At 44.6% G+C, this 26,317-nt stretch overlaps 2 protein-coding genes across 4 annotated transcripts in view; one reads left to right on the top strand and one right to left on the bottom strand.

Moving 5' to 3' along the window:
- The window catches only part of TMEM114 (transmembrane protein 114), a 34,215-nt gene extending 28,817 nt beyond the window's left edge, over positions 1 to 5,398 (bottom strand). The window contains exons 1-2 of one of the 3 annotated variants that reach the window (XM_074964649.1): positions 4,246 to 5,398; positions 2,840 to 2,920 (exon numbers count right to left, since the gene is read on the bottom strand). In XM_074964649.1, coding sequence (XP_074820750.1) covers positions 2,840 to 2,920; positions 4,246 to 4,429 — 265 coding nt within the window. In that variant the 5' untranslated portion in view covers positions 4,430 to 5,398. The remainder of the gene's footprint in view (positions 1 to 2,839; positions 2,921 to 4,245) is intronic. The other 2 variants (XM_074964650.1, XM_074964648.1) reach the window with 2 other exon arrangements.
- Positions 5,399 to 14,231: 8,833 nt separating this feature from the next.
- METTL22 (methyltransferase 22, Kin17 lysine) overlaps positions 14,232 to 26,317 on the top strand; it is a 44,374-nt gene continuing 32,288 nt past the window's right edge. The window contains exon 1 of the mRNA XM_074965488.1: positions 14,232 to 14,254. The gene's annotated coding sequence lies outside the window, so the exon portion shown is untranslated. The remainder of the gene's footprint in view (positions 14,255 to 26,317) is intronic.

Raw genomic sequence — 26,317 nt, 5'->3', positions numbered from 1 at the left:
AAAATCCATGCAGCAGCACATAGATGCTAGTTGAACATTTTGCAGGAGAAGATGCAATATGGAGCCCTGTGAAATTATTTATTTTTTAGATTTTTTTTTTCTGGAATTTTATGTTACTTCATTTTATGCATGTAGGGGATGTGGGGCTGGGTCCTGCCCTGGTGCAGGATTGCAGCATTAGTCTTCCATGGCAGCTCCTTTCCAACCCAGTGCTCTGGGAGTTGCAACCTGGTGCATGGGGTCTCAATGCTACTCAAGTTTGCCTTGGCTGCCTCCTGTCATCATGGCAGAAAGACAGCTGGGCCACACCTGAGAGAGACTGTGACCCCTTGTGCCAGGCTGCAATGCCACTTACTCAAATTTGATACAGCTGCCCACCACTCTGAGTAGTGCTGCTGCTGTGGGGAGAGTTTTATAATTTTTAATACCTTTTTTGGTTCTATTTCATGTTGTTTTTACATGTCTGAAAAATACAGAGCTCTAACAGTATGCATGTCTAAACAGTATGCAAAAAACTCTCACTGACGTCAATGGGCTTGATACTCCACTACCTTGTACTTTACATAATCATTTACGTCTATGAAAAATGACGAGCATGAGCAGTACCAGTTTACAACTGATTTGAGCAGGTATAAATTGCTACACAAGGTGAAAAAAGAGAATCCGGCTCAGTGGGACTGAAGAACTGAGCCCAAATACCCACTCACAAGAGGACTTTAGTGCAAACTGGAATGCCATGCCAAAATATAGAAAACTAATCTAGTTAAGATTGTCAGTCTGTCTTTTTGTTTGCTTTAAAAAAAAATCCTATGGGAAATAGACATCCTGCCTGAGTCTGCTGTCTAATAAAAGCAACTAACGGCTTGTGAAGAAAACTGCACTTTAGGGTACAGTTTAAATCAAACATCAGTAGCTCAGAGGCAGAAACATCTGACATTTAAAAAAAATTCACCCACAACTTATCTTTTGACAGGTTTCAGAGTAGCAGCCGTGTTAGTCTGTATTCGCAAAAAGAACAGGAGGACTTGTGGCACCTTAGAGACTAACCAATTTATTTGAGCATAAGCTTTCGAAAGCTTATGCTCAAATAAATTGGTTAGTCTCTAAGGTGCCACAACTTATCTTTTGTTTGCCAATCACCAGATGCTTGTCTGCCATATATATAGGCCTGTCCCCTTTGTCTTAAGTGCCATGATGTCTATGTCTGATGATAACAGTCAACAACTTGTGGTAGGCATTTCTGTATGGTAATGAAAGCAATAATGCTGTCTGCAATTGACACTATCAGCGACAAGTTTCAGGCCCTATCCTGCCCTCCCAGCACACCAAGAAACAGGCCAAAAACCTTTCATTTTGTGGAGTTGCTTTCCACTCATTGTAATGGATGGGAAAGAAGAGGGGCTTTCCAACTTCCCAGCCTGCCCAGGGCCTAATCTTGCAAGGTGCAAATGAAGTTGATGGGAATTGGAGCCATTTGGCACCTTGAAGAATCAGGCCCATAAGAAGACTAGACAGGCTGCATGGCCTTCTAAACCTGCAGAACGCACAAGATTCACTAGGAAACCCTACAGAAGTCAGGCAGAGGTGAAAGTAAGGTGGTACAAGCCGGTACGGCATACTGGTAAAAAGTGGCCGCCTGTACCAGCCCGTACTGCTGACTTAAGGGACCCTGCTTAAAGCGCTGCCACAGCAGTGCTTTAACGTCGCTGCTCCTTTTGCGCCCCCCAGCGGTGGCCCTGCCAGGTGGGCTTTAACATCCCTGCCGCAGCAGTGCTTTAACATCCCTGCCCCTTTTGCCCCTCCCAGGCCACCAACAGCAGGGGTGGGGGGGGCAAAAGGAGCAGCTACCGCAGGCCCCTTCAGTCGCCCCTGGTGGCACGGGTGGGCTGGCTGAGGGACAATGCCTCCCAGCCCCACCCCTTCCACCTGAAGCCCTGCCCCTTCCAGGACAGGCAAAGCTGCCCCCTCCCCCGTAAGAGAGAAATTTTACTTCCACCCCTGATGTCAGGCCAAATAAAGCTTGTATGCAAGCAAAGTGGCTCTGCACTGCTGCCCAACCTTCTTTTGTGGTAGCATGGTTCACTTGGGAGCCATGCTGCTATTTGTTGCTCTCCAGTCCCCGAGAAAACATTGGGGAGGTTTCAGTGTGGAGGGGCAGCAGCAGAAAAGAATTGCTGGTCCAATCAGCCTTCTCCTACAATATCTACAATATCTCTAAGGGTTGATGGGGCCGCCAATGCCAGGTACAAGAACACAAAAGGTGGTGGTTTTTTGCTGAATCCTCCTTATAACTCTGTAATCCTGTGGTGTGGTTTTATTTCCATGTGTAGTTCTCAAAACACTTAACAGGAGAGATTAAATGACAAGGAAACTGATGCACAGAGAACGGACTTATCCAGGATCAGAGGTTAAGAAATAGTTGCTAATAGTAAAATATCACTAGCAGATCTTTCATCCTGAGCAACAGCCAAGTATTTACCTCATGCAAAGTGCTCAGCAGCTTGCAATGTCAAGCCCTAAATTGTGCACATCCCATTGTCAGTATTGAAGATATTTTCAGGTCATACACTGATGCACAATCACCTGGGTCCAGTCCTGATCCTATTGAAGTCCTTTAGGAACACACTTGACATCAGTTGAGCTATTAATATTAATTCTGTGTGGCAGCCCCTTACAGCCTTGCTCAGGGATGAGGATCCTACTGTGCTAGATGCTGCGTACACACCTAGTGAAAACCCTGCCCCAAAGCGCATACATTATATACCAGACATAGGTCATTTCTTTCATCCCATGTGATGCAGGGGGGTGAAGACATGCAAATAATATAAAAGTTACTCACGTAAGAGTTGTTTGTGTGAAGCAGTCATGTTGTTGTTCTTGTACCAGAAAGGGTTCATCAAAGGGAAGCATTTGCTCCTACCTGATAGAAAAGGGGGAAAATAGTATGCAAAGTTTGTATTGCAAATGAAAATAGAAGACTTTAGCATGTGTTCTCCTCAACATGCACATACAGCTCCTACTACATCCTCCCTTAATCAGTTATTTTTGGGTGAGGGTGAGAATTTCAGTACTTGCCTAAATGTGTTCCCACTGGGTGAAATCCTTGTCATTGACTTCAGCAGGGCTAAATGCTCATTGATTTCAGTGGGGCCAAGATTTTGCTGAATGGGAACAAAGGTCAACCCTGATGCTTTTGAAAATCCCACCTGGATGCTTTTTCATATCCAGGAAACATCCTTTCTCCTCCCCACTTGATACACACTAATCACTGTTTGGGCTTAAGTCTGTGATTCTTATTTTTTTATTTAAATTAATTCAGACATCATGGTGATTTGAATGCCAGGAGACGGTAAATAGAATGGAAAATCCTATCACAGCATCAAAGGAGTTTATCAGCCTTCCATTCTAGACCAAGGCTGTAAAATATGCTCCAAGATTCAATTTAACATATATCCTTCTTTAAAATATCGCTGTTGGGCATTTTAAATCTCACCATTTGGGGTTAAAGTTCAAATTATTCCTTTTATCTAAAGAAAAAGACAAAAGTGGCTTAAGTATTCCCCCCCCCCCCAAGCATTTAAACCCACACAATTTTACATTTTAATCTAGAGGGCATGAGATGCCTTTGTTAATTTTGGTTGCATTTATGATGAAAATGTATGGGGTTTTTTTTAAAGTTTTAATTACATAAAATACATGTTTGCACTTCTTTTGAAAAGTATTCTTGTAAATCCTACGTCTTGGGGGGGGGGGGAATGAATTATGTTAAGAGGCTAGAAAGTTTCATCGCCTCACTCTCTTATTGACTATTGTGCCTAGTTAGTGCAGTTTTTCTGGTACATATGCCACCTAATCAATTGGTGAGATTTCTCACTTACCTAAATACAGATAAAGAGATGCAACTCCGGCTTTTAATCTTCCCCACGGTACTTATTAGTCCGTGTAATTGTCATAACAATACCTAGGCACTGTGTGCATTTAATAAACCTACTCTCATTAACAAGGGGAAAGCCCCTGTTTCAGGATTTGGAGAAGCAGTGCCGGGGAGATTTTTCCAGGCAGTGTCAGGGATGGGGACACGCTCCATCCAGTAGCGTTGGTCATTGTGACTGGAACATCTGTCCCCAAGGTCCCTGCCCTGAGACCTGACTCCCAGCCGCTAAGGGGCTGTGCCCCCTGGAAGGATGCTGCGTCTAGCTGCCCTGAGGATCCCGAGAGGGCCGCAGGAGGTCGAGGCGTACTCACGTCTGCAGGTCCGCCAGAGTCCCGAGTGGGAGCTCAGCGTCGCGGAGGAATTGCTTAACCGCTCCAGTTTGGAGGCATCGATGATGTACCAGAAGTCGGTCCCTATAGCTACCACCAGCAAGATGAAACTTAACACGCCAGCCAGGACCACGACCACGGCGAGGCCACTTAACTTGATCTTCATGGTGCCGCTGCCTTGGGTCTCCGGCTGCCTAGCGCCCGACGGGGACACCCCCAGCGCTCATCCCCGGCACGGAGCGCGGCCAGCCCTGCTGCGCCCAATCCGGCCCCCTTCGCCCCGGCTCCGGGAGCTTCCCCGCCGCTGCAGCGCGAGTCTGTCCGCGGGACCCAGCCACGTGCAGCTCCCGCAGCCCCGGCTCCGGTCCCCTCCAAGCCACGCCGGGCGGGAGACTCACTTTGCCAGCGATCCCAGCGCCTCTTCCCGCCTGCAGCCCCAGCCCTTCGCCTTCCCCCGAGCTCGGCCGGCAGCGAGCGGGACCGCTGCTTCCTCCACCGCTGCTGTGCCTGCGCTCGGGCAGCTCCCCGGCCAGCCCGCCCTGGGCCAGCCCTTGCCCGCCCTGCCCGCTGCCCTGGCGAGGTGCGCTGGGGCTGGGCGCGCAGGTCAGCACCACGGACAGCTCCCCCCGCAGAGTCCCGCCCGGAGCACAGGGGCGCGTTGGCCACGTGTTGTAAGACACGGGGACCAAAGCCCTGGGAGCGCGTAGCAGCCAGATGCAAAGGCGGCAGCTCCCAGCCCCGCCGGCTTTCTTGCTGGGAATCCTGCAAACACCCCTCCCCTCTGCACTGGCTCTCTCAGCCCTGCCGGCGTCTCCTGCTCTCCTTTTGGCAGTTACACTGTAGGTGCGTCTGCCCTGCTCTCCCTCCAGCCTGTCCGTGGCAGGCCTGGCATGGCCCTCCTTGAAGGACCAGTCCAGTGTCCTCACGGCAGCATTAACGGGGGAACTTCCCTGCCCCTGTGCATGACGCCAGGAGCAGAGGTCCTTTGCACTGCAGCAATGCCCTGGGGAGCTGGATAACTGCAATTGAGAGCAATCTTAATCGTGAGGCTCTGGTTCTTCCTTAACAGGTGAATGCCGGCAGATGTTGTTTGATCGCTAAGTAGTAATTACTTAGCGCTTATACAGCCCTTTTCATCAGTACCTCTCAAAACAGTTTTAAAGGATGGATTTGTTGGGGGGGGGGGGGAAGCGTCATCCAAAGCATCCCTAAGGGATTTGAATACTTCTTAGAAAATAATCGGAATTCAGTATCCAGATCTCCTAGGAGCTTTGAAAATCTCAGCATAGTTGTCTCATGCAGGAATGGAAAGACTTCCCTTTGTGCAAATCAGACTCTTATTTATGGGGAGGATGTGGGAGGACAGACTAAGTGTTTGAAAATAAATGTTTTCTTACATTTGAACACTTTTTTTTGTAGGTCTCTCTTTTTCCAGCTAATTCATGATGAAGTGTACTTGTGGGTTTGGGGTTTTTTTGTTTTTTTTCAACCTTTCCAAATGTAGGTCTGAGTGGCATGGGTTTCTTTAATCCGTTTCAGAATGGGAGGGTGGGAGAAAGGGGAAGAACTGCTGCAATACATGCCTTTCAGGTAGTGTATGGCTCAGCTATATGTATCTTGCGGGTAGAAAAAAAGTCACTGAAAATATGAGCAATGAGAGCAGCTGTGACTACACATCTTGTGAGAGAGAGCATATTTCTAGTGGTCACAGAGCAAGCCTAAGAGCCAGCTCTTCTGGTTCTGTTTACCGTTCTGCCATCGAGTCAAGTGCTACTGAGCAAATGGCTCACTTCTGTGCCTCAGTGTCCCCATTTGCAAAATACTGGTTGTGGTCACCCACAGATGTGTTGTGTGGTTTAATGTCCATTAAGTGCTTTAAGATGGCCAGACAAAATATTCTCATTATGTGCAAAACATTTGCTATTTCATGATATATAGACATTCTAATGTTACCAAAATACATTGATGGGTAACAGTATGATATATCCTGTTTATCATTCTGCTCTAGATTACGTCCAGTAGCAAAATAATCAAATTTAAATTTAATGCCAAAAATTAAGCATTTTTTCTACCTCATGAGTAAGTACCAACTTAAATATGGATTAAACACTGACCGTGTTTGCCAAATCATCGCTACCTCTGGTTATCTCCTTCCAATAGAGCACAAGGTGCAGGGAGCATCTGATTATATAAAGTTGTAAACTCAATGTGCTTCAGTGAGTATGGCATCTGAGAGCATAGATATCTCAGATGTGTGCATCTCTTTCCCGCAAAAGATTTCTGAAAGACTAATGTGTATGTGAGTCACTCAGAAGCACACACTTTTGTGTCAATGCATTGGCCATGCTGCCACCTTATCTTCTGCTTATGGATCTGAGCCAATGACTGAAGTCAACTGATTTCAGTTGCTCACCAGGATCAAATCGTATCAGTGCAAATTTATGCTTAAACCAGTGCAGGTTATCTACACTGGAGGCTCTCTCTGGTGTAGCCACACAAGTGTGAAATGTGTACATCTTATAGACAGGACCTATGAGGCATTTTCTTTTCTTGCTGAATGTAGTTCACGTTGAGTTTCAGCAGTCTTCCTGGGTCAAACACCAATCAATCTTGATTTACTTGCTCTCTGAAAGAAATCTATTTTAAGAGTGTCTATCACGCAGACACAAGGCAGAGTTTGTGACATAATTATCTATTTCATGTAAATGGTCTGTCATAAACCTAAGATGATGATCAGAAGGAAAAGCTGCCCTATGCAGAGGAGAGTTCTTACTCGAAGTCAATAATCTTCAAAATCAGACAGATACAACTTTGTAGCATGCAAACATATATATGGATATATTTTGATAGCACCCCAATAATCTTTCTTTATTAGACAATGTGTTCAAATGTTACAATGGATCAAGTAGTCATTTTTATTTGCTCAATCAGTCTTTTCAGACATACAAAAGAGAAGTGCCATATAAAATGTATACGAAAGAGGAGAAATGTTATTAGCTTATTTTTCATAAATATAAACCAGAAGTATACACACCCCTTCATACCAGCAAATCCTTCATTCAAAGTCACTCTAACAAATGCCCTCATTCTTCTCCCAGTGAAATCCAGAGGTGTAAAGGATGTCAGAGGATATAATTGCTGAAATGGCTGATCCAAACACCATGGGCAGCAGATATAATAGACCAGGGGAGGCTAAGTTTCCCTTAACCCAGGCTGTGGCCTTGCCCACCTCTGCCCCAAGGCCCCACCCTTGCTCTGCCTCTCCCCTGAAGCCGGCGGAGGCTCTGCTTGGGCCAGTGGCCTGGAGCTTGGGGCTTGGGCTGGCTGGCAGCCCCGTGATCGGGCCAGGGCTTGGGCCGGCCGGTGGCCAGGGCTGGGTTGGGCTGGCCAGTGGCCCAGGGTAGCTCAGGTCGGCCCAGGGTTCAGGCCAGTGTTTGGGCTGGCTGGCGGCCAGGGGCAGCTTCAGCCGGCCGGCAGCCCAGGACCTCAGGGTGGGCTGGTCTGGGGCTCGGAGTGACTGGGGCTCCTCCGGCCGCCGGGGAGGCTTGGGGCTCTGGTGTACAAGGGGGCGATAGGGGCAGGACCTCAGGCAGAAGGGGCAGGGGCTAGCCTCCCCGAGGGGGCGGGGGTTCACACGCTGGCCATGCCAAACACACTGGAGCTGGACTACATTTCAGTTGTTTGGGGGGTTCCCCCATTTTTTCCAGAAAGAGGGAGAAAAATACTCCCCAAATTTTTCATTTCATTTTGTTGAAAAGTTCCATGAAAATCTTTGTACAAAAAGAACATTTTAGTTTCTTTCTTACTAACTTTTTTTCTTTCAGTCCTAAAACTCATAGCAGTAGCAAGTTGCGCCATTAAATGAAATAACTGCATGTATTTCTCCCATATTTTCACAGTGGAGGAGGGCGGATTCAATTCATGTCTCAGAACAGTATGCCAAGCAATAATAAGTGGTTTTTTAAAAAAAAAGTGCATGCAAGATTATTTAGTCTTTGGTGTCTTTCTCAGCAGCTCCTGATGAGGAGTGTGACCCAGTTGCTTTGGGTGCTGTACAATACATGATAAGAGTGAGTCCCTACCCTGAAGAATTTACTGTCCTAAGGCCCTAATCCAGCACATGCGCGCACACACTCCCACGCACAATTTAGGCATACAGGGAGTCCATAAAGTTAACTGTAAAGCTAAATCACTGTGTATGTCTTTGCAGAATCTGGGTATACATAAACATAGTAATTAATATCTTGATGAAGTAAACACTTACTGCTTGTACAAATAGGCCGTAAATAGATAAGCCAACATGCAAGGATATATCAAAGGAAGATTAATTTCCATATCAATATGGTCTAGTCAAGTGTAAATCCTTGTCCTGAGGGAAGATGAAATCACAGAAGAAAACTGAATTGCTGCACATTTTTAAACAGGCAATTCTGCATCAAAACAAAATCATTATAAAGATCCCATAAAGATCTTCTTCACCCAGCGCATAGTCAACCTGTGGAACTCCTTGCCTGAGGAGGTTGTGAAGGCTAGGACTATAACAGGGTTTATATATACATTCAGAAGCATATTTCCTTAAAGCCTTATGGGGGGCACCGTCACATTATGTTCTTATGTTTTTACAAAGAAAATGGGGAAATCAAAAATGGTAAAATTCCCTTTCCAGAGATTAATTTCTAATTTACTGAATTCTTCCAAAAATCTTCAAAAGCTAGGACAGTAGGGTTATAGGATCTTCGACCAAGGAAGCCTCTGATTTGCACTGGCTTTCGTGGACGGGGGAAATAGTCATCTGTGCTTGGTCACACTTGCCTTTACTGAATACATAAGTGACAAACATGTATGGAGGATGCTGCCAAATCTGCAACCACAAGGATCCCTAGACATAGTGGTGCACAGAGGCCAGAAAACAGCTGGATCTAGTCACCCGAGCATTCCCCCCAGTGTGAGGGAGATCACAGCTGGCCTAACTGACTTCTGCCTCACACTTCCACTTCTCAGCACATTAGGCATTGAGGGGCATGTGGCTAGAGCGTACTGTATTCTGACAATCCCAATCTGATTGACAGCTCCCTGGGAGCCATCACTGGCTGGTGTAGCTGAGAGCAGGCTGCTCTAAACTCCCCAGGGTTGTAAAAATACCAGCCTGAGCATTTGAAAGCCCATAACTAGCTCCCTGACAGCTGTGCTGAGGGCAGCCCTGGTTGGTTCAATTACTTTTAATTAATGTTTGCATAGTCCACGTGAGATCCTTGAAGTCACTGTGCTGCAGAAGTACTACAGAGATTAATATATTATTAATGGAGACATGAATGCCTGAAATTGATTTTTAGAACTTTGAGTTCATTCATTCAGGAACGTCCAAATTGTTTACTGAATATGAATGTTAAAAGTAGGAAACAGCACACAATCAATTCCATTACAAACACTTATTATTGCCAAAATATCACTGTTTGCCTGGATTAGAAATAGCAGTTCTTCTGCTCAAGGCCAGCTCTAGGCACCAGCAAAACAAGCAGGTGCTTGGGGCGGCACATTTCTAGGGGCGGCATTCCGGAGCTGGCCATGCAGCCCCTGGCTAGAAATGTGCTCCCGCTGCCCCAACTCGCCTCCACTCCGCCTCCGCCTGCTCCCCTGAGCGCGCTGCCTCTCCCTCGCCTGAGAGGGCAGGGTGAGAAGCAGAGCGGCAGCGTATTCAGGGGAGCAGGCGGAGCGGAGGTGATCTCAGGTGGGGGGTTGCGGGGGGGGAGCTGCAGGAAGCAATGGGGAAATGCGGCACACCTGGGGGAGAAGGCGGGGCCGGGGATTTGGGGAAGATGTTGGGAAGGGGTGGAGTTGGGGTGGAGCCGGGGGCAGGGCGCATGGAAAAAAAAGCAGGGGCAGCCAAAAATTTTTTTGCTTGGAGTGGCAAAAATCCTAGAGTCGGCCCTGCTTCTGCTAAAGCCAGAGTTCCTCCTTTCAGACGGTGTAAACAGATTAGTTTATCTAAACTTGTATTAATTACTGGTACCCAGCAAAATCTGTTTTTAAATCTCCAAATCAGTTGGGTTTTGGTTTTGCTTTTCAGTGTCTTCCACCATTCATATTATTTCTAGTGCTGTAAAGCGATTTAAAAAATTAATCACGATTAATCGCACTGTTAAATAATAATAGAATACCATTTATTTAAATATTTTTGGATGCTGTCTACATTTGCAAATATATTAATTTCAATTACAACGCAGAATACAAAGTGTACAGAGCTCACTTTATATTTATTTTTTATTACAAATGTTTGCACTGTAAAAAAACAAAAGAAATATTTTTAGTTCACCTCATACAAGTACTGTAGTGCAATCTCTTTATCATGAAAGTTGAACTTACAAATATAGAATTATGTATTTAAAAAAAACTGCACTCAAAAATAAAACAATGTAACCTTTAGCACCTACAAGTCCACTCAGTCCTACTTCTTGTTCAGCCTGTCACTCAGACAAACAAGTTTGTTTACATTTGCAGGAGATAATGCTGCCGCTTCTTGTTTACAATGTCACCTGAAAGTGAGAACAGGTGTTCTCATGGCACTGTTGTAGCCAGTGTCGCAAGATATTTAGTGCCAGATGCGCTAAAGGTTCATATGTCCCTTCATGCTCCAGCCATCATTTCAGAGGACGTGTCCATGCTGATGATGGGTTCTGCTTGATAACAATCCAAAACAGAGCAGACCGATACATGTTCATTTTCATTATCTGAGTCAGATGCCACGGGCAGAAGGTTGATTTTCTTTTTTGGTGGTTCGGGTTCTGTAGTTTATGCATCAGAGTGTTGCTCTTTTAAGACTTCTGAAAGCATGCTTTATACCTTGTCCCCCTCAGATTTTGGAAGGCATTTCAGATTCTTAAACCTTGGGTCAAGTGCTATAGCTATCTTTAGAAATCTCACATTGGTACTGTCATAAATATAAAGGAAAGGTAACCACCTTTCTGTATACAGGACTATAAAATCCCTCCTGGCCAGAGGCAAAACCCTTTCACCTGTAAAGGGTTAAGAAGCTAAGATAACCTCGCTGGCACCTGACCAAAATGACCAATGAGGAGACAAGTTATTTTCAAAGCTGGAGGTGGGGGGGGGGGGCAGAAGGGTCTGTCTGTCTGTGTGATGCTTTTGCCGGGAACAGAACAGGAATGGAGTATTAGAACTTGTTAGTAAGTAATCTAGCTAGAAATGCATTAATTTCCTTTTGTTTAAATGGCTGGTAAATAAGCTGTGCTGAATGGAATGTATATTCCTGGTTTTGTATCTTTTTGTAACTTAAGGTTTTGCCTAGAGGGATTCTTTATGTTTTTAATCTGATTACCCTGTAAGGTATTTGCCATCCTGATTTTACAGAGGTGATTCTTTTACTTTTTCTTTAATTAAAATTCTTCTTTTAAGAACCTGATTGCTTTTTCATTGTTCTTAAGATCCAAGGGTTTGGGTTTGTGTTCACCTATGCAAATTGGTGAGGATTTTTATCAAGCCTTCCCCAGGAAAGTGGGGGTAGGTCTTGGGGGGATATTTTGGGGGGAAGATGTCTCCAGGTGGGCTCTTTCCCTGTTCTTTGTTTAACACACTTGGTGGTGGCAGCATAGGGTTCAAGGACAAGGCAAAGTTTGTACCTTGAGGAAGTGTTTAAGCTAAGTTGGTAAGAATAAGCTTGGGGTGGAGGTCTTTCATGCAGGTCCCCACATCTGTACCCTAGAGTTCAGAGTGGGGAAGGAACCTTGACAGGTACCTTCTTTTCGTTTTGTGAAATCTGAGTGAAATTGTTCTTAAAATGAACCAACATATGCTGGGTCATCATCCAAGACTGCTATAACATGAAATATTATGCGGGCAAAACAGAGCAGGGGACATACAATTCTCCCCCAAGAAGTTCAGTCACAAATTTAATTAACACGTTATTTTTTAAACAAGCATCATCAGCATGGAAGCATGTCCTCTGGAATGGTGGCCAAAGCATGAAGTGGCATGCGAATGTTTAGCACATCTGGCACATAAATACCTTGCAATGCTGGCTACAAAAATGCCATGCAAATGCCTGCTCTCACTTTCTGGTGACATTGTAAATAAGAAGAGGGCAGCATTATCTCCCATCAATGTAAACAACCTTGTTTGTCTTAGGACAGATGTGGGCAAACTCCAGCCCATGGGACGATCCTGCCCAGCCCCTGAGCTCCTGGCCGGGAGGCTGATACCCCTCCCCCACAGCCACGCCGCCGCGCAGCACAATGCTCTGGACGGCGGGGCTGCAGGGCCCAGCCTGACCCAGTGCTCTGTGCTGCACAGCGCAGCGTGGCTGCCTGTCCTGGTGCAGCCGTGCTGCCAGCCACCAGTGCTCCAGGCAGTGCAGTAAGGGGGCAGGGAGTAGGGAGGGTTGGATAGAGGGCAGGGGACTTCGCGGGGTGGTCAGGGGCATGGATAGGGGTCAGAGCAGTCAGAGGGAGGGGAAGGGGGTTGAATGAGGGCAAGGGTCCCAGGGGGGCAGTCAGGAAGGAGAGGAGGGGTTGGATGGGGCGGCGGGGGGCGGTCGGGGACCGAGAGCAGGTTGGGGTGGATGGGGCAGGGGTCCCTGGGGGGCCATCAGGGGGCAAGAAGCAGGGGGTCGGATAGGGAGTGGGGGTCAGGCCACGCCTGGCTGTGTGGGGAGGCACAGCCTCCCCTAACCGGCCCTCCATACAATTTCAGAAACCCAAGGCGGCCCTCAGGCCAAAAAATTTGCCCACCTTTGGTATAGGACTTCCAGTAAGTTAAAGATCCTTAAGATGAAGTTGGACCAGTGTAACTCCATTTAAATCCATGAAGTTAACTCTGGGATACATTTGTCCAATTGAAATTAAGTTATGGTCTTAGATCAGGGGTGGGCAAAGTTTTTGTCCCGAGAGCCACATATGGGTATGGAAATTGTATGGCGGGGTGTGGGCTCCTCCAGGAATGTGGGCTCTGGGTTGGGGCCAGAAATGAGGAGTTCAGGGTGCAGGAGGGGCCTCCGGCTGGGACCAAGGGGTTCAGAGGGTGGGAGGGGGATCAGGGTTGGGGCAGGGGGTTGGAGTGTAGGAGGGGGCCAGGGGTACAGGCTCCAGGTGGCGCCTATCTCAAGCAGCTCCCAGAAGCAGTGGCATGTCCCCCCCTGGCTCCTATGCAAAAGTGCACCCAGGTGGCTCGGCATGCTGACCCATCCACAGGTGCCGCCCCTGCAGCTCCCATTGGCCACGCTTCCTGGCCAATGGGAGCTGCAGAGGTGGTGCTTGGGGTGGGGGCAGCATGCAGAGCCCCTGGCTGCCCCTACACATAAGAACCTGATGGGGGATATGCCGCTGCTTCTGGGAGCCACGCAAGCCCCCAGCTGGAGGGCCAGAGTGGGGCAAGCCCCAGACCCCGCCCCCTACTGGGAGCTTGAGGGCTGGATTAAAACACCTGAAGGGCCGGATGCGGCCCACGGGCCATAGTTTGCCCACCCCTGTCTTTGATGAATGCATACTTGTAAGATGAATACATCAAAGCTAAAATACACCCCAGGAACTGGAATTAGTTGAACTGGTGGTGTTCAAAAAAATTTCTCAGGAAATGTCACTTTCTCCTCCCTGTTTTTTTTTAATCAATTAAAGAATGTAAGACAAGACCTGTTTACCATTCAACATTCCATTAAAAGCCAGAGAGAAAATGTTAATGAATTCTAGAAGGTTTTTTGTTTTTTTAAATAGCTGTTTCAGGGTCCCATCTGCAATACCTTTACTAAGTGACTCAAAAGAGCATTGGTGGAAACTACAGTACTGTAATCAAGATCATATGTTCAGGTTCATTCTCTTTGTAATTAATAATTATTGATTGACTGGATTGCCTGAACTCTGGCTGTTCCTCTTCAGATATGATTTATTCACCGTGGGACTATGTCTGAACACTTTCCCACAACCTGCTGTATTGCCAGGAAGGTTGATGAGTCAATGCAGGGACACTTTGCATCAGGAACATGGTAAATATCCTTTATCTATGAGATTGCACAGGGTATACAACATAGTGGGCCAGCTTCTTACAGTGGGGCTAATTCTGTTCCTTGGGTTCCGGCTGCTTTACCTTAGATCAGCCTTTAGTAATTGTTGTTAGTTTAAAGTACAAATAAGCACATCATTTTGACCCTGCTCTAGCACATGCCTGCTCACATGCTTAAAGTTAAGCACATGCTTATGTGTTATAAACGCACACAATTTCTATAATCACTTACCAGTGAATGAACAAATCTCCCTATCTATGTATTCAGTGTGCACCTATAAATGGAACTACAATTTCTATCTGCAGGCGATACTTGAATAAGGATGATCAAACCAGAATAGGGTCATTAAGTCGTGCAGATATTACATTAGGAACTAATGGATCCTAATGAACAGGGGTTCTTTCTTTTCTCCCCCTCTGCCCTGGTCCCCAGTGGTTCTGAAAGCTGCATTAGCAAAAGTATTACTAAATAATACTAAAAATACTAAAAAGTATTATTAATGCTTAGAACTCAGACCTGCAAATATGTTCAGATTTATTTAGATATTTTTTACAATTTCATAGAATATGATGCCAACAAGAAAATCTGTGAATAGGAACATTTTTAATTCAAATAAACTGACAGGTTAGTACTGAAATATGAACACTCTCTGTGAACAGACAGGGCATGGCTGTTGTTAGACAGCATGTATCCCCAGAAGAAGAATGTACACATCTGAATATGGCTGAGCAGTTTCACTGAGAGAAATATGCAAAACTTTCCCTTTAAGTATGCTTCACAAATTAGTATGTAAATCATAGCTTTCACAGGCAAACACAATAATTCCTAAATGCTCTCTCTCCTCCTACTGGAAGTACAGGGTCTGATTCTGATCTCACTTCAGGCCCTGATTCAGCAAAGCACTTGAGCATGCACTTAACTCTAAGAAGGTGAGTAGTCCCCTTGAAATCAAGTGGCTGGAACGTAACTGGGACTACTTGCATGCTGTCAGCCTATGCTTACGTGCTTTGCTAGATCAAGGCTTTTCACCTGTGTAAATCGGGAATAAACACTACTGATGTCCAGTGTGAAAGCAGAATCCAGGCTATTCTAATTATGAAACAAAAATGTAACACGTCTGTGAGCCAGTTTTATTCATACTTCGAGGTAAAAAATATTGTCATGCCACCTTGATTGTGATCTTGTCAATCTCCCAAGCTACATGATGGCATGCTGGATCAGTCCTTGAAGGGGAGACCTCCAGGAAGGCCAGGGTCCTGCACAAAGTGACTGTGATTTGGAACCGAACTAACAATGAAGGATACAGTATTATTGCAGGCATCACTTTTCTGATGAGCTACAAAATGAAGTCTGATTCCTGATCGCTTATGGCCACTGGAGTTCTCTTGGCACTTTTTATCCAGAGTAGGGATGTTAGTCACAATGTCTTGGTCAAATTATATTTAAGTACATTAGATTGTTTGTTCCTAAATGTTGCTGTACTCAGTAAGGAAAGCCAATATGGCTCGCTTGTGGCAGCCATCACAAACTCATGCTATGGTATAAAAAATTGTACCAGCATGTCATGTAATATCTTTCATATGCATATACACATGAAGGGTGGGGTGTGTGTGTATGTAACGGGCCAGATTCTCTCCTGTGTCCAAGCTTGTTCATTGCAATGAAGGGTGGGAGCCAGTCACAACTCCCTTCTCCTGTTGGCTGGTTTGTGCCATGCCCAGCATGGTGTGAGTTACAGTAGCCTAAGGCACCATGCGTCAGGGGAGGATTGGCACAACATAGCTAAGCTCTGTCATGCCCCCCCCTTCCTTAGTATACTCCCTACGCTAGGCCTGAGGAGGAGGATGGTGGGGCATAACAATTAGCACAAGAGTCAGCTGCACCAGCTTAAAACCAGATGTGAGTTTTCCTCCACCAAGGGAATTCTCCACTGGCCAGCTACAGACAGAATCCAAGTCCTTTGTGGTGCTCAAATGGTGCATGGGGGCACAGTGGAAACCAGAATTTTGACTAAAATAGTTAGCATTGATACGTAGGTAAGCACACACACACAACTTCTGATATGAAACACATGTTCTTTTACTTTCGACACTTAGAGACATTAATGGCCCATGAGTATTTACCAGCTACTTCAAGTAGCAAAATAACAGTGATGTCATTACATTTTTCTTTTTCTGCTCTATGTATTCTAGTTGCACTAAGCGGAAATGTTCTATGTGGGGTTTTTGGCTTGGTTTGATCCCATTGCAATGAGACAAATGGCTTTCCATCCAACCTACACAAGATGAATAGGTTGGTTAAGGACGCCTGGACAGCTCTCTCTAGGAAAGTCATCACTTTTAGATAATGGTCCCTGAAAGAACCAATTCATCATAACACAGTGTGAAAATTGGGAGACAACTATCATTATCAAACTTCTTGTAAAAAAAGAAAACATTAGGTATTTCTGGACTCTCAGCAGAAATACTTGATTTATGACATTTGAAACATCCTTTGTTCTGCTTTTTACACTGTAGGAAAATGTACTTGAAACCAGTGTAGTGGGGAAATGCTTTATACAGAGACTCTGTCTGTATGGTTAGAGCTAGACTGATCCAAGACAAGAGAAGGAATGCTTACAACCATTTGCAACTGGTGGCATTTGCTATGTGGGTAGCACTGAGAAATTCCTGTTGTGCAGATGTTTAACTCAAACACAACAAATTATAGTGAAGGCTTTTTTAGCTATTTGCTGGAAACACAGCTTTCAATCAGACCTTTAACCCTGCAATTCAAAGTAGTGTCATCAGAAAATTATTTCAATTGTATTCATGAAATAGACATCTCAAAACAGAGTCTAGTTTGAGGCAATGTCGAAAAAGAGTCACTTCAGATTATCCCTGTTCAATCATTCCAAAGCTTCATTGTTGAAGCTAAAGGAGTATGACCATTGTAGCCCATGTGTTCCCATTTGCTCTGAACACTGAAAAAGGATAGTCATGTGCTACAAACAGTGCCTCAGAGTCCAGGCACGAGCCAAAAAACTTATTTGCCATCGTATCTTATATCACAAAAATGGTTTTACGTGGAAAACTCTCTAAGGATGTGCATAAAGCACAAATATGGGCTGTGGATGAAGTGCTAGAACAGCCCCACTAGTTGTTACGATAGCCTGGAAACACTATGTAAGTCATTACACAAGACATAGCAAGATAGGGTTGCTCTGGGCAGTGATCACTTACAATTGACAGATGTTTGCATCAGGAGATGAAATGACAGAAATCGTTCAGTGGACTCTGGAGTGTATATAGGAGGTCACCTGCAAATGCTGAGATTGTTTGGGCTTCATTATCCGTCTGCGAAGAGCTGTAATCATTTTGCTTCTCCGTTACAAACCCCCTTCCCACCCCTACTATAAACATTGCCGCATGTGCTGTTCTCTGCCCTGCATCTTCCCTTACAAACTGTCCTTATGCAATTAGTTGCATTATCATCACAGATAATATTTGACACTTCTGTAGCACCTTCCACTAGGGGATCTCAAAGTACTTTAAGTTAGTAATAAATTTGATCTCTCAATGCTTCAATCTTATCCCTGTTATCCAGGAAACTGAGACCCAGAATAGTTAAGTAACTTGCCCAGCATTTGATGGGAAACATGTGGCAGAGTTGGGAATTGAACCTAGAACTCATGATGCCTAATTTTGTGCTTTAGCCACAAGAAAATCCTCCCCACACTTTAAAAATGCAATAGCTAAAATAAAAAAGAGCCGCTGATGGCCATTTTATTTGTATTTGTTTGTTTATTTTTGCACCAGTTACCCCAGGAAAGTGGCTTATTTAATCTGACATTTCTGACCTGCAAAATTTGGAATGTCCCTTTCCCATTAGCCTCCCCAATCACTAGGTACAGCATGCTAGGAAGTATTCATCAAAGTGCAAAGAAATGAAGAGAGACTTACTTGAATTAAATATGTTTAGTGATTTAAGGTCCCAGTTCAACAAACTTAAGCCGATGCTTAACTCTAGGCATGAAAGTGATCCCCATCCCTGTCCAGTGCTGGTCAATGCACTCTAAGCATGTGCTTATTGCTTTGCTAAATTGTGGTCTATCTGCTCTAGCTTTAGTCCTGTGAACTGCATATAAAACATGCCAGGAAATCAACTGGTACAGACTGTTCAGAATTTTTCAGCAGAACATGTTTTTGTTAAATGCAGATTCATCAAAACTGAAAGTTTTCATGGGAACGGCTCAATTTTGCTGAATTTCTTCATGTGAAGTGTTTTTGGAAAAAGAAATTTTGAGATTTTTTTGAAACCACATTTTGACATTTTCTAAACAAAAAATTCTGTCTTTCTGATTTGAAATGATTTTTCATTTTTTAAATTTAAGCTACTCACCATTTTAAAAAAATGAAATGGTTTAATCGACTGGAACAGAAATTTTTGGGGCTTTTTAGTTTGTGAAACATTTTGAGATTTTGACTTTTTGTTCTGGTTTGGGATGGGAAACACTTTAGAAATCTCAAAATCTTTGCAGGATGGGAGAAATGTTTCCCATCGAGTTTAGCTCCAAAACATGCTAAAGAAAACTTTCTTGCACTATTCCTTGCTACTTTATTCAGTTAAGTGCACTTATTACTTGTACATGTATTTCGGGGAAAATTCACCCCATGCAGAGAACCAGGACTGGGCCTAGATACCATTTAACTCCTTCTTTTATCCTATTTGACCAGGAACATGGGAGAGAGAAGCAAATGTGGGAAAACTTCACCCCCTTAGTTTTCTGTGGCTTGCAAGTGGTTAGCAGTCTTCATATTCAACAGTTTGTGTTAGGAGACAAAATGACTAAAGCAGCTGGTTTAGATACGCTTTCTATTTTTAAGATTCTCCAAATTCTTTTGTAGGAGAGGCAAAGCACAGAGCTCCTTGAAGTGATCAAATCATGTATTTTTTGTGAGTGCTTGACTAGAGCCAAAAAATCCTATATTTTTACCTTCCTCTTTTTGAAAGGAGGGGTGAAGCTGATAAACAATATAACATATAGCTGGTAAAGTCTCTGTCTCATCTGTACAATAGGGATGATCCTTACTTATCTCCTAGGGGTGTTGTGAGGATTAGTAAGCGTCCGCACATGTAAAGTGCCATCCCAGCGTAAGCATCGTTAATGTGAAATATAAGATTCCCCTCTTCCCCCACCCCCACCCAACTGCTTTCAGTTTGTGTAGCTTTATGCTACTCCTCTCCATTCTGATACTCCCCATTGCCATCTAATCATGATCATAGAGAGAGATGTATATAACAGATCTTTGTCTCGGGATTAAGACTACAGTCACAGGTATTTTTAATAAAAGTCATGGACAGGTCAGAGGGAGTATACAAAAATCTGTGGCCCGTGACCTGTCCATGACTTTTATATATGACTATATGCCCCTGATTAAATCTGGCGGGGGGGACAGCCTGGGGGGCTCCGTGGATGCTGGGGGTAGCAGGGGCAGCACGCGGCCCAGGGGGCACCACCGGTACTGGGAGGGTGGGCAGCAGCCCAGGAGGCAGGCGGAGGTGCACAGCCAAGGAGTGCCGTGGCTGTTGGTGAGGGGTGGCGGGACTAGCAGGCTCCCTACCCAGCTCCATGCCTCCCCGGAAGCAGCGACATCCCCCTCACTCAGCTCCTAGATGGAGGCGCGGCCAGACAGCTCTGCGTGTTGCCTCCACCCAGAGCACCAGCTCCACAGCTCCCATTGGCTGGGAACCACAGCCAATGGGCGCGTTGGGGGTGGTGCCTGCAAGCAGAGGCAGCACGCAGAGCCCCCTGGCGGCGCCTCTGCCTAGGAGCCAAGGGATGTTGCCAGTTCCAGGGAGTCCTCCCTGAGATAAGTGCCATGCAGAGCCCTCACCCCCTCCCGTACCCAACCCCTTGCTGTGAGCCCCCCACCCAAACTCCTGCTGCTGCTGCTGGGGGAAGGGGACATGGTGGTCTGAGACTGCCCCAGCAGTGGACAGTGCGGCTGGCCCAGGGGCTGCCTGAGTTACTCAGGCAGTCCTTCGGCCAGCCTCACTGGCCGCTGCAGAAGTCACTGAGGTCCTGGAAAGTCACTGAATCCATGTCTTCCATGACAAACTCGCAGCCTTACTCATGATCTCTCTAAAAGAAAATTAGATAGTAATTATTATATAAAAATAAGCTCATTGTTCCCTTCCATCTTGTTTGGGCCTTGGTTTTCCCTTCTCACACCCACATTCTGATGTATGTCTTGTGTGTTAGCTTTCTAATTTAGGACTCAATCATGCAAGCCTGCTGCATGACATGCTCCCATAAGTAAGAAGGTGTCTTGTCTTTCATACCTTTGTCAAGTGCCATGCTATCTCAAGTGCTATATTAACAATCACAATAAAACAAGGAAAACTAACTTCCACCTCACACCCCTCAGAAACATTGGAAAAATCCCAGACAGTAAGGAAAATGAGTGTTGAAAGTAAAAAGCAATCACTTTCCCTACCTAGTTCCTTCTTGGGCAAGTTGTGTGCTCTTGAAATCAATTTACAGAGACAGAGCTAAATTCTGCCCTCAGATGCATACATGGGATTCCAGCTAATGAGCTCTGGGGGGTAGAATTTGGTCCATTGATAGCAGTCAGAGGAAGCACAGAGTAGTACAGTCTAGACTCAAGTGAGTTTTCACAGAACCCTTTAAGAGAGAGATTCACAGCCAGGAAGAGTTCACAGACCAGCTGGAACAGATGCTGATAACCTGCAGCACTAAAAGGTGACTGCTCTGACAATGGAGGTGGAAGCAATTCGGGGGGGGGGGGGGAAATAAAGCGCAGTGAGTCCAAGGTGTAAAAGCCCTGCAGATAAAACAGGGAGGAATTGATGTTGCTGTCAACACAACCAAACAATTTTTGCCTTGCAAACAGATATGGAGCAAAAGACCCTTGAGACATGTCCTTAGAAAATGCACTTGACCTTGTGGTGTTTCATTCTCCTTCGATGATCGTGGATGAATTCATCAGCACAACCTCCAGGATCACAATGTTTTACTTTTGGTTGGGCCTGCTGAAGAGGCTGCGTCCTTTTGTCAGTGAACAATGGTGTGTGCTCCATCAGGCCTGGCTGCCAGCCAGATTCACGCAGGAGAAGGGAAGCATGCACCCTGCAATGCTAAGTTGCTAACATTCATTTTAAAACTGCTTCTTAGAGACGACGAGAACCTAAAGAACTTGGTGCATGGGTTAAGCAGAGTACCAACTGTAGGAGTAGGGACCATGTGGGACCTGGATTACCTATCCAGCTGCGTACACTGAGCCACTCTTGTATCCACAATCCTAATCTAAAATAGAGATATCCTGGGAGGAAATAAAAGGAATGTGCCAAGGAATCTCCTAAAAGGGCCAAGTTTAGCAGTGAGAGGGTAAGGTGGTGGTTAGTGCAACAAAAGGGCGTGATTCTCTGTTGCTCTGCACCTTTGTGCAGTCATTTGCACCAGGGTGGGTATAAAATGCTATCAAATCAGAATGGTAGCACTGAACATCCGCTCAGCATGGATGTGAATGACTATAACTTCAGCTCCGTGGCCTTCATTTGCAGCCCAGCTGAAAGAATGAATAGGATTTCCCAAGGAAATAAGGATGGAAAGGAAGTGGCTCGAACAGTAGCCCACCCCATCAAAGATACTTGCTCTGAGGACTAGAGTACATGGAAGTGTAAAACCTAAAGGGCCCAATTGTGTTTCCATGGAAGTCTATGACAAAACTCCCATTGATTGCACTAACTCTAGTCACAAGTTAAGACGGAAAGAATGGTACAATAAAAAGGGGGGAAATCTTTCAAGTTTCTAGACAGCTGAAACTGTCTGAAGAATAAGGGTTGCCCAGATGTAAATGAGGGCAGGATTTAGCTCAGACTCCACTAGCCCCATTTGCAAATCGGTCAGGAAGCCTAAAGTGGTATATGCTTACATGTCAAGCAACCAGAAAAAGTTGTATGTTAAAGTTGGGAATGGCCTACTTTAATTATATACATTCTTACACCCCTTGTTAGCTGCTTTTCTTGCTGCACTCTTCTCCTGGGGCCTCTTGGTCTGTGAATTACAACTGTTTACACTCAGTGGGCCAAATTAGAGGAGATGCATGAGGGAGAGGTGTGAGTTACCCACTAGTAAGTTGGTTCAAGACTTCAGAGACTCAAATAGTGTAAAATACATGAGTGGAGAAGGCTGGAAGAAGGCGAAGTTATGCCAATTTAGGCTAGAGTCTGCTCTGAATATGGCCCAATCTTTAAACAATGAGTAGAAAAATAAATATCAAACCAAAGGGGAATTGCTGATGGTCACATCTTCTGTATTTCTCCACCATGAAAAGGCCATTTACCACAAGTAGTGGCAAAATACCCGAGGGGCCAGTCTTACAAAGTCCTGAGAACCCATGACTCCCATTGAAGGCACTCAGCCCCTCAGTGGATCAGTCTATTACATATGATAGTAGCATCTGATAGCTGAAAAATGTGCCACCTATTTCAGCAAATGTGTGCATGGCGATTAGCTGTAAATAACGAGCTATGACCATGTAGGAATCAATCCTGTCACCTCTGCTCTCAGGTGCTATGTATGACATCACATCCACGCTATTAATGTGGCAGGGTTCCAGTTGGAGAGAAGCAGTGATGTGTTATACATGCTGATTTGCTGAAGGGAGAACATTCATTAAATGAGAGTGAGAGAGACTCGAGATAAAGAGTAAAAATGTCCTGGGGAAACTAGAAGTATATAGCACTGGAGACAAGAGAAGACTCCCATGGAAATTATTCAATGCACAAAGAGACTCCAGATATGAACTGAAGAGATGAGGCTAATAGTAATCCCAGCCTGTATATTTAAAATTTGACCCTCATCTTCCTCAGATCAACAGCTTAAATGTATTGTAATAGGGAAAAAAAACAGCACATTTGCCCTGGAATAAGCTGCAATATGTAGAGCTTTCTCAGGAATGACTTTAACAGGAGGCTTTTCCTGAACTAGAACTGAGGGTCAACATTTCCCCTCCAGTTTTCTGTAGATCGAGTTCACTCCTGTGCAGAGGGCCAATGTACCACTTTAGCTCTGTTTTAGCTGTTTTTGCAAGTGGCTTTGTTCTTGGCTTCTGCACTGAGAGATCCCTGGCTGTGCCCAAGGATCTCAGCTGGAGCAGGAAAGAAGTGCCATCTCTGTGGCACATTTTGACTCCTACCTCTCTTCTCTCAGTCAACCTTATGGACTGTCCTATGGGGCAGCCAGAGTCACAAATACAACATTCCAGCAAGATCTGTACTTCCAAGCTCAGAAGTGATGTTCAATGGGAAGCTCAGAAGGCCAGTTATGTCTGGCGGCTGGAACCTTCCCACCAAAACCAGCATATTGCAGATCTTGTCCACATATCAAAGCATGGTGGAAATTTGAGAACTGATCAAGTTACTTACAGAATGTAAGCTGGCCCAGATACCCTCTTTAGTGCTATTCTTGGGATGTCCAATAGAAAATTATTCTAAAGGGCAGCTAGATGCTTAGCTGCCAACCCTTAGGAAAGGAAAGCTACTCTAAGCAGTTGAGAGCTGGATAATAAGTTTCAGGATGTCTCCATAGTAGAAAAACAACTGCATCTGGTTAGAACCTGGCAACAGACAGCTACTGTTTAGAAAGGAGCCTCTCCATTAAGCTCTCTGTCAAAGAGTGTGTGCCAGTGTAAACCAGAACACCAACCTGTGCAAATCTTTTGAGTATTTTGTTCTGCCTAATTTGAGAATGTAAATCAAGGACTTTTCCAAGACTGTGGCAAGCAGGGCCTGGTCTTCCTATGTGAAATGAAAGTCTGATTAGACAAGGTTGGGGTCCGACTAAATGATCTAATGGTCCCTTCTGATCTTAAAATCCGCAAACAACTGTAATTTCTATCACTGTGTATTGCCTGTACTAAATTGCTCTATTGGACCAAATGCATCCCTGGTGTAACTTCATTTACTTCCATGAGGTTATGCTAGGGATGAATTTGACCTATTCTAGCTGTAGGATTGGACAATCCTTTAACCTCTATAACATGCCATTATGTTTGCTGGAAGATATGTTTAGATTGTACCTTCATTTTAAATGAAACTTGACACAATATTTTTGAAAAATGTTGCATAGCTTATTCATGCTGAGAACAGCAGTGATTGGCTAATCTTTCAGTCTGAGGTGCTTAAAAATAAATTGGATTGCAGAGCTGCGCAGAATGATGAAGTCGTCTCTCACCTTTTTACAGCATGACTCTATATTAAAGAGAGAGTCTGCTAAAATCCTGAGACTTCTCTCATTTACAGAGTAGGTACACTCCAGATCAGCCCAAAGAAACATGTCTCTGCACTCCCTCATCATCATTTAGCCTAGAGGGATCCGTTTATTTAGGGTCAAGAACCAATTGATTCTCTCTAATTGCAGAAGGATATAAAACCTCTATTAGCAAGTATTGTGCTAAGATAAATTGCTTAGTGTTTTACTGATGTAGTGTAGTGGAAATGAAAGAAGATGAAGACAAGATTTTATGCTCTTTGACATGACTATTTTCTTACTGCAGAAATATTCATTGTTGTTTCCTGTCACAAATCATGGGACTCTAAATATCACTTAGGATATTTCAAATCAGCTTGGACAAGAGCATTAGAAAATAACCTGTGAGAACCAACATGCACTGGGCCCTGGGAGTATGGATAAGATGACCTAAGATGTCTTCTCCATCTTTTGTCTTGAATGATTCAATGGTAGGAAGATGCTGCAAAGCAAGTAGAGTAAATCCATGCATTAAATAGCCATATCGTATTTAATGAAGAAAAGAAATGCATTGTGAGTTATTTGCTCTGAGATAAAGGATATTTTGTTGCCTGTATACATGGACTGTAAGTCACCTTTAAGGACAGTAACATGGGGCAGAATTGCAGCTCAGGCTGGGAAGGAGAAGGAGAAAAGAAACCACTGTGTACTGTTTTCCTAGAGGCTCGGAAAATTAGATGTCTGCTGCAGAGACCCTGTTTGTCTACTGGATTTTAGAATCCACCCACCCACCGTGTGCAGTGCACCCACCAGTTTTGCAAGTATTTTATTTCAGAGGCAAATTCTCATCAGCTACCTAGGAACTCCAGCTGGGAGAGTCTGAACATCTGGGATCAATACAGTCCTGGCACTGTTTACTAGGGGGAGCACTGGCCCAAAAGCCAGTTGCTAGCTATGCTGCCTGCTGCTCCTCCACACCATTTGACAAGAACATGGTGCAAGGAATTTAATGTTATGGATTCCGCACACCAACTGGTGTATCAAGGGCTCTTGTGACTCTCACTCACACAATGAAATACGGAGTATGTGCCACACACAGTCACACATTTCATCTGATGTTTTACCCTAAATTACTGGCATGTACTCTCGGCTTTAGTTCCACTTTAATGTAATTCTTGTCTGGGAATAGTAAAATAATCTGGACACTCGGAGGATACTTTGAGCTTGAATCTGCAGTAAACTATCTTGCACATACATCCCAACCCCCAATCCTGCCTCAGGTGAAAATCAATATCTGTATCTACACACTCAAGGAGGCCAATACAATAAAGGGAGAGAAATTGTTACTTTTCCCCTCATGTGAAAACACAGTTGCTAAGTGATCCCATCGAGTTAATTCTAATTTCACCTCTTGATTGTGTTAGGTGCTACTTCGTATAAGGTAGAAACAAATTTGTTATTTAAAAAAATAAAAATCTGGCTTTATGTCAAAATTGTAATGACACTGAACCAGAAAAAGGCTTATTTAAACTGTCATTTCCACACATGCTAACCGATTGGTGTTTATATTTTGGAGGTTAGGGGTGGCTGGCCAAGGTTAAGCACTGTATGATGTGGCAGGACTAAATATGCTGCCCCTGGATGAAATACTAGTCTTATTGACGTTAATGGGAGTTTTGTCATTGATTCCAATACTGTTATTGCAATAATCATAATGGGACAAATCCTGCAGTCTTTGCAAGTTTCCACAGGTATTAATTTAAAACAGTAAGATCAGAAGGTCAGAATCC

The sequence above is a fragment of the Natator depressus genome, chromosome 10 (assembly GCF_965152275.1).
Source record: "Natator depressus isolate rNatDep1 chromosome 10, rNatDep2.hap1, whole genome shotgun sequence".
NCBI lineage: Eukaryota > Metazoa > Chordata > Testudines > Cheloniidae > Natator > Natator depressus.
The sequence above is the reverse complement of the archived record's forward strand: the minus strand, read 5'-3'. Positions and strand labels throughout refer to the sequence as shown.